The sequence below is a fragment of the Cyanistes caeruleus genome, chromosome 8 (genome assembly GCF_971803275.1).
Source record: "Cyanistes caeruleus chromosome 8, bCyaCae1.hap1.1, whole genome shotgun sequence".
In the NCBI taxonomy this organism is placed as follows: domain Eukaryota; kingdom Metazoa; phylum Chordata; class Aves; order Passeriformes; family Paridae; genus Cyanistes; species Cyanistes caeruleus.
This window is the reverse complement of record NC_141708.1, coordinates 27,597,203-27,616,689: the sequence shown is the minus strand read 5'-3', so window position 1 is coordinate 27,616,689 and position 19,487 is coordinate 27,597,203. Positions and strand designations below refer to the sequence as shown.

The 19,487-nt window shown below is 39.6% G+C and overlaps 1 protein-coding gene across 12 annotated transcripts in view; it reads right to left on the bottom strand.

The window, feature by feature from the left end:
• Positions 1-19,487, bottom strand: part of GRID1 (glutamate ionotropic receptor delta type subunit 1) — a 493,727-nt gene that overhangs the window by 288,961 nt on the left and 185,279 nt on the right. For all 12 annotated transcript variants that reach the window (XR_015290161.1, XR_015290159.1, XR_015290160.1 and 9 more), the window contains one exon: positions 2,847-3,131. Coding sequence is in view for 8 of the 12 variants with exons in the window: in XM_086900896.1 (XP_086757022.1) it covers positions 2,847-3,131 (285 nt within the window). In the remaining 4 variants the exon portion in view is untranslated. The remainder of the gene's footprint in view (positions 1-2,846; positions 3,132-19,487) is intronic.

Below are 19,487 nucleotides of genomic sequence, written 5' to 3'. Positions count from 1 at the left end.
CAGTAGTAAGGTTAATCTAGTAAAAACATAGCTATTACTCACATTTCTCTTCAGAAATATGACTTAATATTCCTCATTGTTTTCATTTTCACATACAGGGGAACTGAATGGATAATTATCAACCAACCTTTCCCCTGTTGGTACAGCTCAGTAGGAATCTCTCGATTTCTTGTTGTAGACTTTAAGGCATTTTACTGTAAAGGACCATATCCTTCCACTGAAGTTGTGCATACATTTTTATCTGTCGTTTCAGTGTAAAACAAGGCATATTTTAGTGTACCCACAAGAATATTAGGGGCTTGTTAGGCTGTTCAGAAATTACTCTGTGTTTCTAACAGCCAAGTCCATTACTTTTCCACAGAAATTCATAATTCAAAATGTATGTCAGAGAAGGGGCAAGGAAAAACTTAAATAATTTTCAGCATTGACATAACCATGGGACTTCTTTAAATTATGCAATACTATTTCGTCTTCAGAAAATCTGATAAAGAGGACACAAAGGGCTTTTAGAGATCAGCAAATGAACAAATTAAAACACTACTCAAAAGAACAGTACAACTTTCAGAGACCAGGTAGAGAAATACCCCTTACTATAGCAAACCACAAAAGCCCAGTGCTGGAAACTCTGTAGTGACAGATACATCACCTCCCTCTCCATGGCCAGCAGGGAACTCCTGCCCATTGGGCAGGGAGGTGCTGCTGGAGAAGCAGGAGCAGGGCTCTGTGGAAGCTCAGTGCTGAGGAAAGGGCCATGCCCTGGGAGCCAGGCATCTGTTTTGGAGCTCAGTGTGCAATATTCTGGGAAGTGAATTATTTATCCTCTATTCACCAATCCATGCCCAGATCTGGCAAGGTTCAATTGGCTCCTGTATAGAAACCTCTCCCACCAAACTCTTATGAAAAAAATTATTCTAGTTGAATTAGCACAAGATGGATGTCGCATCCATGAGGAGAAGGAGAGGAAAGAGCCCATGGGCAGCTGCAATGCAGACCACACCCCCCATTGGAAGGAGAAGAATGCCTGTGGCAATCTGCCATAACCTTAATGTCTTACTGATACAGCCTGTGCCAAATGGAAAAGATAAATTTGATCATAACTGAATTTAGAGGTACATCAATTAAGGGTATCAGGATTTGCTACTGAGATGTTAAGCCTTTGCAAAAAAAAAATAAATAAAAAAGGAAAAGAAACACACACGTCACTAGAATAAGGGATACCATCGCTCAGTAAGCAGGTTGGCTAGTAGGGAAAAGAAACAATAACAGTTTTCACATCGAGCGTCTGGGGTGCTTCTAAGACATCCTAATAAGATTATTTTTTTCCCCTTCATTCTTGAAAGCACTGTTAGAGTAATGTTGACGCTTTAATCCCAAACCCCTGCTAAAGAGCAGCCCTATCACTACCACAAGGCCACCAAAAGAACACCTACCATGTATCTTGTGACTTCTGCTTTCAAAGCATTTACTGTTCAAGCATTACAGAGGACAGTAATTACAGGACAGTTTATTTGCTGGGTTACTAGATTTTTGAGTCTACAGCTTAGCTCTACAAGCATCATGAAAGTCTTCTCATGCTTAAAACAATTCTGTGTTGCTAAAAGGATGTTATAGTCTCAGTCAATTTCCTACCTAAAACCATCCTCATCATCTTCAGTGTTCCTGTTCAAGAAACAGCAAATAACTGTCTAGCAACTGTGAAGAGAAATCTGCACCCAAGACTTTCAAAACTCTTTCAAACTCAGGATTGTTGTTTTTCCCTTTGTTCGCTTGTTGGGTTTTGGGGATTTTAAACCAGGACTAACCAAACTTCAAAATCAAAGATGCTATTTGTCTCTGACTTGCCACTGAAAATCTGATAGTACATAGGGAGAATGCAAATAAAGATTTATTTTGCAATGGTGGAAGATGTATAAAATCTAAACTGTATGCGTAAACATACATAAGATTATTTTTCCTACTGTGATTTAACCTTCAGTTTCCTTTTTTTATATTCTGTTCATGGTAAACCAGCACGTCAAAAGATTATGCATTACATTTTAAAGCAAACGTGTTAGCAGGGTTGTAAAACATACCACAGAAAATTTATTTTCCCCATTACAGATCCTATATCCTAAGTCAGGAGTGCTGAATATACCACAAGTTAAACATATGGAACAGTGTTCATATCAGTTGAGCAGGGGAGGGGGGGATAAAAAAACTATACACAGTTCCCTCTGAGAGCCTGGCACAATGATATATTTGGGGTTTTATTATTCTTTACACCTATCATTAGGTATCTGGGCAGAGACTCCTTTTCCTCAAGTTTCAGCTCAAACTCAGAATTTTGCTGAAGGAAATGCATAAGATTTATGAAAACGCTAACTACTTTTCAGGTTAATGCCAAGAATATCACAGTCAAATTTAGTCCAGATACAGAACAGTTTGAAGAAGTGTGTAAAAAGCAATAGTTATTGTGAAAATTAATTTTTAATGAGAACGGTACTCAGCTTTGATAGAAAGCGTTTTCTGGAACAGGTAGAGACCATGCTGAACTTCCTTGCACACCTGTGACCCCTGCTGATCAGTGTCAACACTTGATTAATATTTTACTGACGAAGTGTGAGATGATTCAAACTTTGTCTGTCTGGGTAGATGTTGCTAAGCAACTTTGCTCCTTGTGTGAGAACTAGTCTTCACAGCATCCTTTCCTTCAAGACAAAGACCTGCACCCGCTTGAAACACTTTCTTCCTTTTTCAGTGAAAAACCCAGCATGTCGTATTCCACCCTTCCCTTTACATTTCCCTCCCCACCTGCCAGTTAAGAAGAAATGAAGGTAGCGGTGTCTGAAACGCCGTCCTTCCCTTACCATAATCGCTGTCGTAGAAGACGATGAACTTCTGCCAGCGCAGCTCGGTGACCAGCTTGAGCATGACATCGTTGAGGCGCACGGGCGGGCGCGCGGCCAGGGTGTACTCCTCGTCCTCCAGGCTGGGGTTGAGCTGGCAGGCCGTGCGCGGGGAGCCGCCCGTGCTGCGCTGCACGAACAGGTGCGGGATGTGCATGGCGTCCGTCAGCGACTGCAGCGCGTTGGCCGACGCGCAGCCCGTCGACGTCACCAGGGCTAAGATCCCCAGGGTCATCAGGTCGCAGGCTGGAGAAGACAAGACGTAAAGCAGGGTTTGAACGAGCTCAGCAATTCCTTTGGCCAACCTAGATGCTAAGAGAGGAAGGTTTTGCCCTTGCCGTCAACACAGGGCTGAAATTATTTATATTACACTATCAGCTGAAGCCTTTCAGAGTTAGGTCCTGTGCCTTTACAGTAGGAGACGGTATCTGCAATCTGTGCCAATATGCCAAAGTTGAGGACAGATAACGTAACCACTGTCAGTCCTTGAGACAGCAGCTGATGTGGATGGAGATTATGGCCCTTGCTTCAGGCCATCCTGGTGCATGCAGGAACTGAATTTCCTTTTTTTTTTTTTTTAAACTCACTTCATTGCTTTAACCCCTTAATCCTTGCTGGGTACATTGGATGAAGATTTCAGACAATAAAGAGCAATTTCCATTCCAAGGAATCTATTCTCATACAGCAGAGTTTTGAAGGATTTTTAAAACCGATAAAAAACATTCACTGTGTATCTCAGAGCAATGAAGAAACAAAGGCATTCTTTAGAACCAAGACAACTCATGAATGACTAAACAATTATTATCAACACAGTAGCTGTCCTTAAAAAGATCTGGAAAAGCACGTATCATTTAAAAACACAGCATATACATTTGACCCCATCTGTTTTTGAGAACAAAGCATTATTCTCATGCTGAGTTTGAAACACAGACCGTGGAGAGGCCTGGGCAGTCTGCTCTGCTGCTCAGGGTACCCCACATGGCGTGTTCATCTCAGGACTTCTCCAGCTAACGCAACCTGATACCCAGCTGCAGTTAGAGAGTATTTCCAGCCAGGGCATTTTCAGTCAGTAGTGGTGAGAAGACTATGTAAGACCGTAAGGCAGCCAGTGATGCCACTTTTTACTCACTCCAGTGAACAAGTGGCAGCAAAGTTAGCCCTGGGAGCTCAGCACAGGAGACCCTCATAGGTTAGGCTGGCACCAACCCTGTGGGTCCTCCAGAGGCACTAGGAAGCACCTGCTTCACCTCTGAAGAGGGCTGGGGGCAAGCTCAGGGGCTCAGCAGCTTTTCAGACCCCAGCAAGCACCTGCCCACAGGAAAGCCTTGCTCTGCTCCCCCAGCACAGCCAAGCCAGACAGGAGAGGACTGGAGATGCTCCACAGCCCTGTGCAGTCTGCACGAGCTCATTAACGGTGCACAAACGAAGAGTCTCTGGGGTGCAATTCAGAGCCCCATGGGACACACAGAGAGCTGAGCAGGAAATTCAGCTTCTAGCTGAAGAGGGGAGGCTGCCCATGCTGGTGCTTCCCCCCACAAGGAGAGCACACAGGCTGTGGGACTGGCAGCACCGCGTCAGGGCTGGTGGCAGCAGGTGACCTGCAGCCACACTGCCACTGACCTGCTGCCTCATCTCCACTGGAGAGGCAGAAAAGAACACAATCTACTAAAGTCACTTCTTTATCTTCCTCCAAACACTTTTAAGTATATCTCCACTTTCAGAGGCCAGAAAGTCAAAGGAAGTAGGTTATGAATAATTAATAGTAATTAACAGTTAAGTATCAATTAATATTCATTACATAAAGCCTCCATAATTAAATGCATAGCTCTTTCTCACACAACCAACAAACTGCTCCACCAAAAATCTTCTTAGACCAGACAGAAAATAGATATATTTCACTTTGATGGGGGATAACAGAAAGAAAATGTTTGATCCTCTCTGTGCACAGAATGTTCAACATGTATCCTGATGCAACAAAGATGAAGAGCTTTTAAAATTATTTCCTTGATGGTCTTTACAATAAACATATGTCAGCTGCATTATCTAAATTTACTCTGTGTTGATTATAGTTATATGAAATTGTTCTTTGCTTTTCCTGAGAGCTGACCTGATTTAACAGCAGGGAAGCATTATATTTGCCAAATGGGAGACCCAGGTTCGGGAACAGATTTGATTTCCCAGGCTTTTTGCCAGAGAAAACCGAACATGTCATACAGGTAATTTATTTAGTCACAGTAGGGGAGGGAACAGAGAAGTGAGAACAGAGGGAGAGAACAGCAAAGCTGAGCCATAAAAACCCCTGCAGAGATCACCAGCCAGCAAGCTTTGCTGTCACCAAGGGTGAGAGCAGCAAGCCACACGGGGCTGTAGCAGGAACAATTTACTTGCAAACCAGACAGAAGGAGACAAAAAACAAAGCCCTTTTTAATGGGAGGCTGCATTCAGAGAGTCACTTATTTGTGCAATTTAGAGCTGATCACTAGTTGTATAACAAGAAAAACCTTCATTCAGTGGCTGACACTAATCAAAAGCCACTGCTTATTAGCAGCAGAAAGACCAGAGAGGCAACAGATCATGGCAAATGGGCCCCCTTATCTGCCAGCACAGCCCACCAAACACAACTGAAATATCTCAGTAAAGACCATTTCAGGTGAGGCATTTTCCCAGTGTTTTGAAGTTTGTGTCCATGGGTCAGATTGAAGAATGAGTCAATAGGCTTCCACATTCTGACATATTTGTCAATTGATCATGTTCTGCTGAAAGCATATGCTGCTTAGTAAGTGTGTGCTCCTCCTGCCTCTCTGTTTTGAGGTAGCATGCAATAATAACTGGAATGACTACAGGGAAAAAGAAAAAAAGGTTCCATGTTTTCTGAATTTCTTTCTTTAGTCAAATTACAGAATGTGAAACAGAACATGTCATTTCTAATAGAAGACTTTCATTATACAAAAATACAATGGATTCCAAGTAGTTCAACCTCTCCACAGTTATTGCACTGAATGGTGAGAATAAGCTTTGAGCACATAAAGAAGGAAAGTATTACTTTTTACATGAGTAACACAATGGGGAAAAACAACATAAGAGACTCCATTAAAAAACTTATTAGGTCTTAGGGCATCTCAAAATTCCTTATCAAGAAATATTCAAGGACTATACAAACTTGGGAGAAAACTCTGGTGGACCACTTTTTTTTTTTTTTTTAGGATTCCCCCCACATTCCTACAGTTTCTTGCACAGAAGACTAACATTCAAAAAGAGATGCAATTTTCTGTTTAACTTCACAATAGGTATGGATTTGAAGCAACAGCCAAATATCCTTGACTATATGACTGAATAAATGGCTAATTCTGACTATGAAAGTTGCACTTTCATAAGCATTCAAAAGAACCTGTGATTTTTGCATTACAATTTCTTAATCCTGACCTTGATTTTCTTAAGAGCTGAATAAATTTGATTTGTAATGCTTTGGTCCACATCAAACTACATAAAGGAAGGGGGAATCAAAACACCTTGAGAACTTCAGTGATTTTCAACTACTATATTTGAAAACTATTATCTAACTATATAACTATGATTATGGTAGTATACATTTAATATTCTTATAACTAAAATATTTCTATGTTTATTTATGTTGCAGGTATCTTTAATCAGATAGGTTTTAAGAAATAAGACTTTTAAAGTGTTTGTTCCAAAGATGAGAAGACAGAAAAGTTCTGGTAATCCTGCCCCCAGATCTGACTGCTATTATTTAAGATACTAATTTACTGCACTGAGAATTACTTTATCTCTATGAAACTTCATTTTAAGAAGATACCAAAAACATACAAACCATACAGTAAGAAACGTGCAGTCTAACATGATGAAAACATGATCATACCTAAAGAATAAAACTTCAATTAATTTATTTGAGCCAATTAAATCATGTCATGGTGCTTGTTCAGAGTTGGCCTCCAGCAACAGACCATCTCTCAAGCTTATTCTTGGATTTCATTGAAGTTTCCCAAATTATTGCTTAATCCTATTTGTAATTGTCTTGGTGAAGTACCTCTCCTAACCTATTCTTTTGAAGTGTGTTTTCAGAGAGTCCCTTTACACTTCTGCTTAATATTTTACATCTTGAATTGTAATATCCATCACAGTGTTTTACAAGACACTGTTTTCTCCTCCATCTATGGCCTCTAATTTTACTCTCACATCATAAAAATATATATGAAACTCATGTTTTGTATATATCATGTGACCCACGTCTCTAACTCCAAATACATTCCATTGAGACCACACTTAAGCCTGAAACAGAAGCTATTAATTTTAACTTTGCCTTATCCACACGACCATTCTCATCACTGGGACTCCTCATGGCACATGAGACAATGCAAGACTTCTACTTTGCTGCAATCATCCTTCAGGTTTTGCATTTCTACCACTGCTTCCTGTACTTCCTAATTCTGAAGACAGGTACAGATGGCAAAGTCCTGATTTGGCACCATCTTCATGGGGATATTTGCATTAAGAGCTTTATCTCAGATCTCTGTAATTAAATCCCTCTCTCCCCAGACCACTGGGGATTAAAATACTCCAAGAGGAACTGTTATCTTGCTCCTGGAAATGTGACAACATGACCATGTCTCAGTCTCCATTTCAGTGGTTTCCTATTATCAGAAAATGGTAGAAACTTGTTCCTTTGTCTCCTCCCTTATCCATAGAGCAGCTGCCAGTGTAATTTCAGCTCTAACAATATATCCACCTACTGGCATTCACACTGCCTCTTCAAACTTCGATGTCTTTCTGTCTCTCACCTCTGGGCACCACCATCCTACTCACTCTGGACACCCTCTCATATTTAATAAATCCTCTTCATGATTTTAGCTGATTTTTTTTTTCCTTCTTTCAGTTCGACTAACCCTTAAGGAACTCTTCACTGCAAATGGAGAATCATCCTAATCACAAATAACTTGCATTTGGAAAAAATCACTGTCTGAAAATCGAGAGGCTGTTGCCTTTCTGCTTGGAAAGCTTTTCAAGGGAAGGAAGATAACTTCAGACATGCTGTATTACCCTGCAATGAAGTGATTAACTAAGTTGGCACTTAAGTGTCTGTGATTAGGTTTGAAAGCCACCTTCCTGCTGAGACGAGGGACTTCATGCTTGCTTCAGTATTACTGCCTCAGTCAATCTGAGAGAAAACAAATTTTTCACATTATTTACCTTTGAAAACCAGTAGGAAAAAAAATTGTCATTAAAACAAAGTCTGGAGAATACAGTAGATTCTGGGGAAAAAGCCCTGCTTTTTGGGAACCTAAATCCTGATATTCCATGAGATTATCAAAGCCTGAAATATCTGCTGAAAGTGCATAGTTAGCAGATCTACCAACTGAACTAGCAAGCAGATGCAGAATGTCATGTGCTATATACAAATGAACTATTCTATTATTTTGAGGTATAAAATTTAATTAGCAGTCTGGTTCATTAGCCAATTAAGAGATAAGAGAAACACATGTGAAATTTTTGGGTGGAAGACTAGAACAACCAAGAGTTAGGAGATAAAAATGTATCAATTTGGAAAAGTGTGTCTTGAATCAAGATGTAAGGTCTGTTGGAAGCTCGCCCACAGAGGTATTCTCAAATTAAATGGAAAAAGTCCTTCTGGGAGGTTTGTTGGATCACTGAAATGAGATAGAAAAGACAATGATGCAAGGAGAAAGACTGCATCCACCAAGCAGTATTTCAAACTCAAGAGGAAAGATGATACAATTCTTCCAGATAAAGCCAAAGTAACACAAACAACAGAAGTGTTTTCACACTTATCTAAGCAAAACTTGAATGTTTCTGCTGTAGTACATTAGAAACTTCCACAAAGTTAGGGCACAGACCCACAGCTAATTCAGTCACCAAAAAAATGGCAAAAGACTATTAGAGATCTACATTTTACTCCTCTTCAGGCCTCAAAAAGCCTTTACAATTTAATACTTTTGTGCAAAACCAGCTGTTCAGGCAGAAAAAACAAATAGAATAATCTCATCTATATCACTGAGAATGCTTCTATTAAAATATTGATTTATACAAAGATTCACTCCTATTATTCGTGTATTAAGAACACCATTAAAATTAGTTATCTAGGCACTCACTGAATCTCATGCTTCACTAAATGGGGTTTCCTGAAGAGTAATTTATTTCTTGCTTCACATTTTACAATGTTTTTACTCTTCAGCTTCTTTTCTTAACTGAGAAAGGCAATTCATAATGAATTTACATCATTTGCACTTAATGACATGCTATTCAGTTGTTCTTCCTTTGGATACTCAGCAATAAACATGTTTTTCTTTGTTTCATTTCTGTAGATATTTACTTACCTTTATATTCTATACTTACACTATGTTTCTACAAATAATAAAGAATTTATTAGTTTTATTATGAAATCTACACAAAGCTATAGTTACTTGTCACATTATGACTGATAATACAGAGAAAAGATAACATGGATAGACAGCAAAAGCCTTTTATGTAGCACTTTTATTGCTGCATCATCTTATATGTACTGAAGATGATTATTTCCTATTCCATTATCAAAACAAAATGTATCCCAGAAAAAGAAAGAAAATTTACAATTTGTCTTCTGTGGTTTGAGGGAAAAAAAAAAAAAAAGAAGGGGAAATAAAACAAACAAAAACTAAAACCAACCAAAACCCAAAAGTACCTCAACTATCCATTTTTTGGATAAAACATTTGAGAACAATAAATATTCCCTCCCTCCTCCTCTTCTGAATCTGAGGAAGGCATGACAGGGGTGTACCACTACTTTAATGCATTAGCATGTGTGCATAAGGGTTCAAATAATCACTGTGTCAGAAATACCTCTGACAAAGCAGCATCTGAAAAACATCTCAAAAACAAGGAAAGCATGAAGATTTTGAAGTGTTTACAAAACGAAACTTGGAAAAATTGTTTCTAAAGGTCATCCCCAATTTTTGGGCAGTCTTTTTCATTGCTTTTCCATTATTTAAGGAGGAGGAATAAGAGAATAAGATGCTGGGATCAGCAGCTGGCTCCATTCCTCCGGGCACTAACAGGGGCCTCATCACTGCTCAGTGACATCAGCTGCTCAAGAGAAGCAGGTTTTAGATCTTCAGTTTCCTTTCAACTCTACATTTTACAACCTGATGTCTTGTGGGCCAATTCTCAGCATGTATAAACTCTCAGAGCTCCCCTGGCATTACCAGAAGTGTCCTTTACACCTAAATAATTGCCACTGTGCCTTGTTTGCTTCATTACCCACTTGGTTTGGCATTTTCAGTACACTCTCATTGTTGGCTGGCACAGACACAGACAACTTTTGGTACCAAGGCTGCAAAATGCTTTCATTTTATAGGACCTACTATGAATACCAAAATGGAATAAATCCTTTCCCTAGCATTCACATTAACTGCAACAATTGGAGATTTAAAGCAGTATCACTGGAAAGACAAACCAAAAAGTCATTTTTGTGCAGGACAACATTCTTTGTGTCAGTACCAACCCACTGAACCACTAACTGCCATCCTTAAAAAATTAACCAGGAGCACGAAGAGGAGCAGTCTAGCCTATTCTTCTGTTTGCATTTATGCAGACAAAGAAATTATTCCAAAATGATAAGTAATACACAACAGAGAATAAAAACAATAATCAAAACTAGAGTTGTAGCTTTCATTTATCTTATGGGAGTGTATTAATAACTCACTTCACTCTTTGATGGTCAAAATAAAACACCAAGCACAAGTAACCACTGCTCTATTGACAATGCAGTTTAGTCTCTGCACAATTGAGTGATGCCATCAAGTGGTCAACAAATGCACCAGTTGTTTTCCAAGTAAGGTTTTTGGGTTAATCTTCACTGAACACACTGCATTTTTTGTGGTAAAGCTACTGCCATGAAATCAGCAAAAAGCACACTCCACTGATGAAAGTGCATCAATTGAGAGCACTAGTGAGAGATAAGAGATGGCCTTGCATTTCCAAAAGACAGCTCTGGTACTGCTCTCTAGCTCCTCCTAAGAGGGTAAGAGTCTCTGAGAGCACAAACAGCCTTCTAACTGCTTTAGAGTTCATTTTTGCTATTGGTTTTGCAGTTGGGTGGATCTAGAAGAAAAGACTGCATAATGTAGGTATTAAAAGTACTTAATTTTTTTAAAGCAATTTAGCACTGTGCGTGGTTAAGGATGTGCAATATCCCAGAATTAAAACCTTTTCTAGTTTTCTCAATTAATAATATAAAGATTCTTAGAGCAGCTAAAGAAATTCGATAATACAGAAATTCTGCAATGTAACTGTATTTCTGTTTTCTCAACAAAATATAACTCCATTAGTGGAGACTTTACCTTGGAATTGTAGTTTGGCATGATTAAAAATGTGAATAAGCATTTCTGGTAATTTTGAATAGTGCATGGTTCTACAGAACTAGACATTAATCACAATGGCATCAATACTATTTTAAGGCACTAAGTGGAATTGAATCAGCTCTGCTTTTTTTTTTTTTTTCTTTTTCCCCTTCAACACTAGTTCTGAGGTAGAATTAACTGCAAACCATCTCAATTATTCACGGGACATAACTGCTTTTCTGAACACTGCATATTTGATCTCTGTTCTTTGCAAGTTCTTCAATAATTATGTTTTCTTTTGCCCTTCAACACAGAATGAGCTGCACTTTCTCACCCTTTTTTCACCTGCCTTTCATGACAAATCAATGACATAGAAGTATTTTTTACGCCCTCGTTAGCATTCTGCAGGGATGCCTGACTTTGTCGCCTCCTTTGGGACTATTTTACTTGTACACTCTGAGTGTTATTTTAATGTCAGTGTGGCTCAGGCTCAGTCTGAGCACACACAAAAGGGAAAAGCTCTTCTGCCATCCACAAAAAGCAGTCAAAGCAGCTATTCCAGATAAGCTGATAAAACCTCCCATTCTTTGGTACCGAGGAACACACTTGGATTCGGAGCAGCATTGACAAGCGAGGAACACAGCCCTGCTTGCCTATCTAAAGATTACTATGCACAAGCAGGGCCAAGAGAAACTTCCATCTGGGGGCAGGCTTAAACTCTTCCCCTTTGCATCACACCTTAAGCTGAAAGCAGGAGGGATGAGCATCAGCCTAAGCCTCCTCAACACTGCTTCTGCACTACCTACAGAAGATTCCTCTTGTTTCCCCAGCACGTCAGGAGCACGTGCCACTCTCTGCACACTCCCACTCACACACACATTTTAAGCAAACCAAAACACTGACGCACGATCTCCTTTCCAATCTGCCATTGTGCACACTAAAGCGTCTACTTGAAGACAACCAAGTCAAATAACCCCAAACATCACTCCAAAGAGGCACTTTACATCCTCAGACTTTAAGGAAGACTCTGGGGCACGCAAAATGCTATCAGGGCTGCTGTGCTACCAGAAGCAAAATGTTCTGAGTCTAAAGGTGAGTTCACAAAGGCTACCATTGTCTCATGCACAGACAGCAAGTTCTATACTCCAAACAAGCAGCTCCAGAAATGCACAGCTCTAAAACTTATCCTTATTGTCCCTTCTATGATTTTCCCCCTCCCACAGCTGTTACTTCTACCAGCAAAGGGGACAGCAATATTACATAAGGCAGAGGAGACACCAGAAATCATCACACAGCCAGGGAAGCACAGCCGTGGTGAAGGAGCCCACTTATCTAAACAGCATTCATTTATTTATGCCAACTGCTGAAAGACTTGTAGTGTTTATGAATCTAGTTGTGACTCAGTACGTATTTATAGCACATATTTATCGACAAGCTTTAGGGGTTGATCTATTGAAAGATCTCTGCAATGTATCACATACTTACAACTGCATTCAAAGATTATGCAAATATCCCAAGCCTAGCAACAGTCTAAAGCTGCTATGTCATTTTCTAAAATCAGCTTTAAAAGGAACACTTTCTCCTTTCCTCACTCATGAAAGACATAACAAATGCCAAAATTATTTTTGCTCATTACTAAGGAAAGGTTCCTGTCCTCACTCAGCACTAGTATTCGTGATATAAAAACCACTTTGCTTGCAGATCTCAAATCCCCTATGGCCATCCAGTGCTATAAACTGGGTAGCATTAAAACACTGCAAATCTGCATTCTCCAGTTTTCCTTTTAGCAGTTGCCACTGAACAACTTCAGACACCACACAAAACTTTTTTAACACCTACTAAAGCTACTTTAAATTATTGGAGTATTACTCTGAATTTGTCTCTCCCCTTCAGCTCTGCATGAGACAAATCAGGGGAAAACACCAAAATTCACAAATTGTCAGGAGTTCTCTTCTGAATACATTAAATTAGCCAGCTGTTCAAATGTGTTTAACACCTGGTAGTTTCCACTGTGAACCTGAGGACAGATTTTCAAAAAGTCTCAACGTTTACACACTTCCTTACCAAAGACTGCTGCAAGACCAGGCCTCTTGTTTTGATGTTCAAATGAGACTTGACCTCTTGGAAGTTGTTCCCATTTTCAACTAGACCCCCCCTTTTTTTAACTATGTGAGCCTCTGTCTCTAGGGATAACCAGGCTTACGTCAAACCAGCAGAAATGCAGGATATTTCTTTAATATTATATTGTTAAAAATTGTTTAAAAATCGACCTACTTACAAGTTGCACCTAAGGTTTCTCTCCTCATGAAAGTCACTCTACAGGAAACACTAATTCAGACTGAATTAGTAGAGGAAGCCACATAGAGAAGATCTGCTTTTAAAACACCTCACATTCCACAGGAAGTTATTGCTTCACTTAAAACCTCTACATTCAGCTGTTGTACAATTCCTTCACCTACAGCTGATTTCAGTAACTACATTATAGATATACAATATACATATTGTCAGAGTGGACAGGTAATACAGGGTAACTCAAGCCCTGTGGCACGATCTATACAGCAACATCGTATTACACTGCTTATTAGGTTCTACTTAGGCATTATTGCTAACGACACTTAACTGGCTGTTGTGTTTTATGTTTGCATTCATATAATCTCATTATGTAACACCTCCAGGTAGCTTTCTTTAGTCACAGACTAAAACCAAAGTAATTTTGTCCCTGCCCTCTTACCACTGCATTTGAAAGACCAAGAGAGCTACTGCACTGTGGTCAGAGGAACAGACAGTTACTAAAGCAGTATCACATGGGGACAAGTAAGGAATTCAATATTGCACCTTTCTGAATCTGTTTCTACAGGGCTTTGTCACACCAATAACCAGTGCTAGGTGCAGAGAGTTAAAACACAGATGGAAGAAAAATGTTTAAACTAACAAGATAAACCTGGTAACGAAGAAGCTAGTGCCTAATTTCAAGCTGGGCACACAGAAAGACTGGTTTAAGGAAAGGAAAAGATGCAGCTCAAATACAGAAGGAGAAGGAGTAGGTTGGAGAAGGTTTCTGCTTTCAAATATAATTTTTTTTACCAGCTAAAAAAATTATGTGACTTACTAGAAAAGTGATTTTTTAATAAGAAGTACCAGTACAAATGAGGAATTTTTGTTTGTTTATTCATAGGTCACCATCTTGCCACTAAAGGCATTCGTTATTGAATCATACAGATTTTCTGAGACTATGTATTATGGTTGTATGCTTAAGACATAAGCCAAGTTAAAAAAATTCAAATGTTAGAAAACCACAATGTCTAGAGCCTTCTTGCAATCCTCGCACTGTCCCAGGCATTAGGAGATTTTACTGTGAGAAACACTCAAATCCTAGACTGATAAAAATCAAGTTACAGCAGGATGCCACAGACAGCACAGTGTCAGCTTGAGAGCCTGGACATCCTGACAAGAACCATGGCATTCCCTGCAGGGCTGAGGTGGGCTTTCTTCAGTCATCATTGTGTAACTCTTATACTCTGATTTCTTCTCTTTTTACTGCACGACATCTTTATAAAATCACTGTCTCATCCAGAACATATGCTATAAACACCAGCTAAATTGTCACATTCTTCACATCATCTATTCTTTTCTCATAATCACTGAATTGTTTTCTTAATGCAACCTGACTATAAGGTATGGGGCTGCAGGGAATCACTACCCAGGCCTGGCAGTACATTACCCCCTTGTCTGATAATAACCTGCACAGTTGACACTGTGGGCTTTTAAAGTTCCCCAAATCCCTCCAGAAATGAGGCATTGCCTTCTGAGGTTAAATCCTTAGACACATCATGAAGGTACAGCCTCTGAGAGCCCTAACACTGTAGCCTGGTTCTGCAGACTCAATGGTTACTGTTAGGTCTCCAAACTTCCCAGTTTTCTTCAAACAACCATTTCCCAAAGATCCAGTTTCATGAGCATTAGGTCAGAAGACAGTTTTTCATTCAAGGATCTCTGTCTAAATAAATACCATAGACATAGAAACCACCTTGCCCCTCCCTACATCACCTAAGGTGAGTTCTACACAGCTCTTGAGTGTTTTCTATAGCATTAATTATGCATGCAATACTATGAACCACTTGCATTTTGGACCCAATTCATCTCAGAAACAAACTACTATGAAATCTGATTGATTTATTTCCTCACACGCTGAAACTATTTTGTGCAACCAGGAAAACTATGTCCTGGATAGACGTGTCAGCTGATTTCTCCAGGGGGCTTTTGTCACAGAGGCTCTTCATTTTCACATGGTGAGAATATTTTGATGTAGTCCAAATCTACATCTTGAGACTGTCTGTCTGGCAGACAACGACCTTGCACATTTACTAGTCTCAGAAACTCCATGGAGACCACTCTTATTTTTATATATATATTTAGACTGACAGCCATTTCTCAGTTCTACAAGAGAAAAGTGATGGGGTTTTTTTTACTACAATGACAGGTTTCCTTAGCTGTGGAGCCCAAGGCACAATGTGTTATCCTTGGCCACAGTACCAACAGAAGGTGTTAATGAAGCCCAAGACTGAAGCAGGGTTAAAGTATGGGGGAAGTCTGGTTCCTTCTTGTACACTTTACACAATTACATCTAGGTGTAACAAAGGCATATATCAAATACTTTTTCCTCACAGCCCTTTCCTAGCGCAGGTGGCTGCACATACCAGACACAGACTGGACACCCTGGAGGCCAAGGGCAGCATCCACTACAAGGACAAATTGCTTCCTCTGTTCCCTGAGCTACAGCAAAGCGCAGCAAGGTGTTAAAGCGAGCTGCAGGGTCAGACCCTGCTGAGCAGGACAGTCATTGCTCTGTACATTTAGGCCTCCACCACACAGAACCCAGGCAGTTAGAGAGAAACATTTTTTCTCACATCCACTCCAAGTCCCTTTCCAGTGTAAAAGACATTTCTGTTCACTGTAACAAAAGGCAACATCTCACTTACGACTTCCCCAATTTCCTTGGTCCTCTGTGCATGCAGGAGACTGCACTGTACACTTGCTTATGCTAGGAAAAGGGGGTTCTAAAAGGCAGAAGTTTCTATCATTTTTACCCAGTTTAATGATACATTTGATTAACTGCACTGACTGCAGCTAATCAGGTAACTCACAGGACTTCAGTGTCTTTGAACATCAAAACTGAACAAAAATATTTTTGTGAGCAATGACCAAATACATCAGCTAAACTGTCAGAAAGACTACAGAATAGGTAATAGGTAATGTTCAATTTGTAGACTAATTTTAGAACACATAGAAATGCATAATGAAAAGAAAGGCAGTATTTTCTACCAGTGTTCTCAAGGCACCTATCTATGGTTTGCATTAACTGGAAAACAATTTCCACATTTTGTGAATATACCCTTTCTAATATTCAGCACAAGATGTTCAGAATCCAACCAGCTGAACTGCACCAAGGCCCAGGAGCCAACACACACTCCTAATCAGGGACCTGGGTGCACACAGAGTCCAATGAGACACGGAGCTAAAACATCTCTTTACCCCACAATGTGCTGATGCACTAGAATATGATATGATATGCATTTTTGCAATATGATATGATTTGCATTTTTGCAAATATGATGCAAAAAGGCAGGTATTTTGAAGTGGCAAGTCTCTTGTCCACTGACCCTTGCTGAAGTCATTTAAATATAAAACTCTACAAGGGAAAAATATCAGCCACATGAAGTTTCATATGAAGAACATATTAAACTATTTTAAACAAAGGTCAAACAATTTAACCTTGACATTTCAATTCAGCCTTTTATTTTTTAAATTTTACAGTCTAAATAGTTGGGGGGGAAGGAAACAAAAATGCTTTTTTTTTAATACAAATTGAAAACCAGTGAAGTTCAACACACCAGCCACTCCTCTCACCACCACCATCTCCCATTCCTGCCTTCCCCACTTCCCTCTTGACTCAGGTTGAGCCCTTGGGTTCTGACCCACACTGACTGTCATCTGCCGTTAAATAACCAATACCCTCACCTGACACTTCCTAAACCCATGTGCAACTTTACCCCACAGGACAGTCACATTTCCCAAGGGTCTGAAAGCCAAAACAATCTGGCAACTGATTGGTCTCTGTAAGCTCCACTTGGGGTGAGCATCAGCTGGCAACTTCTTGCTTCAGTTCTTTGCTATGAAAAGTTTGACCTCTCAAGGGCAAGTCGTACAAAGCCTCCAGCATAAAGCTCTCCTGCACACCTTGGGTACGTGCCAGCTTGGAGGGAGACTGAATCTGTCGAATACAATCCCCAGCTTCCTCCACCCAGAAGCCCTAACCAAGAGTGATAGGCTCTCTCCTTCACCAAGAAGTGAAGTGCCAGTGTTTGTTTAGAGTGGAGTGAGTGCCACAAGAAGCACAAGGCTTTATACCACTTACACAAATCAGGAGAGACTAAACTTTTATTTTCAGGGTCCATTGGATTTAGCCGGGAAACTCAATTTCTAATCTCTGCACATTTGACAGAAGGCAAGGAGTCACATGGATAATTTATACAGATAAATAAATTATAGCAAGGTCTAATTTCATTTGTGTAGTCATTTGCTTATTTCTTTTATTTGTGTTCTTCCTGAAGTACTTGCATGAAGCATGCAAGTGCATTCTGGTGGAGTGGTTAGCAGCATGAAGAGAAATAAGTACTTGTCATTTCATTTCAGGCCCTGCACAGCAGAATCTTATGTTAAATTATTTTTGGCTACCAAAGTCAAAACAGGGCAGATGCTATAAAAAGTAAATGACCAGAAATCTGAATTCCTATAAACTATTTATAAAGTAAATAACTGTCCTTGTGCAGTCCAGGATCAGCTCTCTTCTACTACAAAGCGTGATACTATATAGGTTTGCAACTATCTGTTACAGTTCCATTGAAAGGCTAAGGGTGAAGGTTTTTTGAGACTAAATTTTTGGGCCATTTTGTGAAGACTTGTTATCCCCAATTGTTCCTCTGTTAGAGTTCAATGTTGTGCTTGTGTAAGCAACACCTTCACTGAAGGTAAATACAATATTGAATCTACCATATTAGCTAGCTTGGCTTGTCTAGGCCAGTGTATTTTCCAAATCTGTCACTGACACTACACCAATCTCTCTAAAGCTTTTAAAATCTTTTGCACACATACACAAAACCAAATTCCTATAAAAGAATATTCTTCATAATATTGTCATATTCATTGGCTTTTGTGTTGAAGCATGAGGATTTACATTCTTTATAATTTTTTAATCCTATCAAGTATACTTGTGCATTTTCTAATTATCTGTATAGAGTCTAATCCTTACAAAAAAAAGAGAAATTTAAAAATCCTACTAAGATTCTAAGCACCCAATACATTAACTCTGATTTCACAAAGTTCTTGCTGGTTTTAAGCCTTGATGCTGCCTCCTATGAGTTGAAATCAAGTCCCTCTTGCTCTCTCTTTGCATCACCATTTCCCCTCCTCCAATTATGATTTTTTTTTAATAGCTCCAAGTCTCTGCTCTTCTCCACATCTTTAATCAGCTTTCACTTCCCTGTGAATACTTAAGTATGTATCACACGTATCTTCACAAAACACAGTCACCAGAAAGGAAAAAGGAAAACCATGACATTCCTAACACATTCCCATTGATCTCTCTGCAGTGACACTTTGGCACTTTCTTCCATAAACCCCAATACAGCTGTGAAATTCCTTACTTTCCCCTGAGCACACTTTTGCCAGTCTCAGCAGGGAGTTTCAGCACCCACTGACCTACTCCTGTTGCAGTCACTGAGTTACTGCCTTCCCTAGCCTGGATGTCACCCACATGCAAGTGTTCTTCCCGAATCCAGATAGGGATGAGAACATTTAAATGCTATTTCTAGTACAGAACTTGTACATTTTTCCTGTGCTAACCCATTAGTGCTTACCTACCTCAACACTGCTCTTGAATTACAACAGCTTCTCACCTCCATTCTCTCCAGAACAGCTTAGATATTCCACTGGCTTCTGCGAGCATTTGCTAGAGTGTGATTTTTCCATACAGTAACACATTGACCTATAATAGTTTTGTCTGAACATTCTGAAAAAAAAAGTATACCTAAGAGCAAGTGTTTCCACCTTTGGTGAAGATCACATTGTCTTATAACCCCATGTTTAATTGGGTATTGCTTTGGGAAATCATGTTGCGGCTTCAGCAAAAGCCACAAGCTGTCTCATTGGATCTGAAAAGTATTGTAACTGTCCTATTTTAATGAAATTGCAC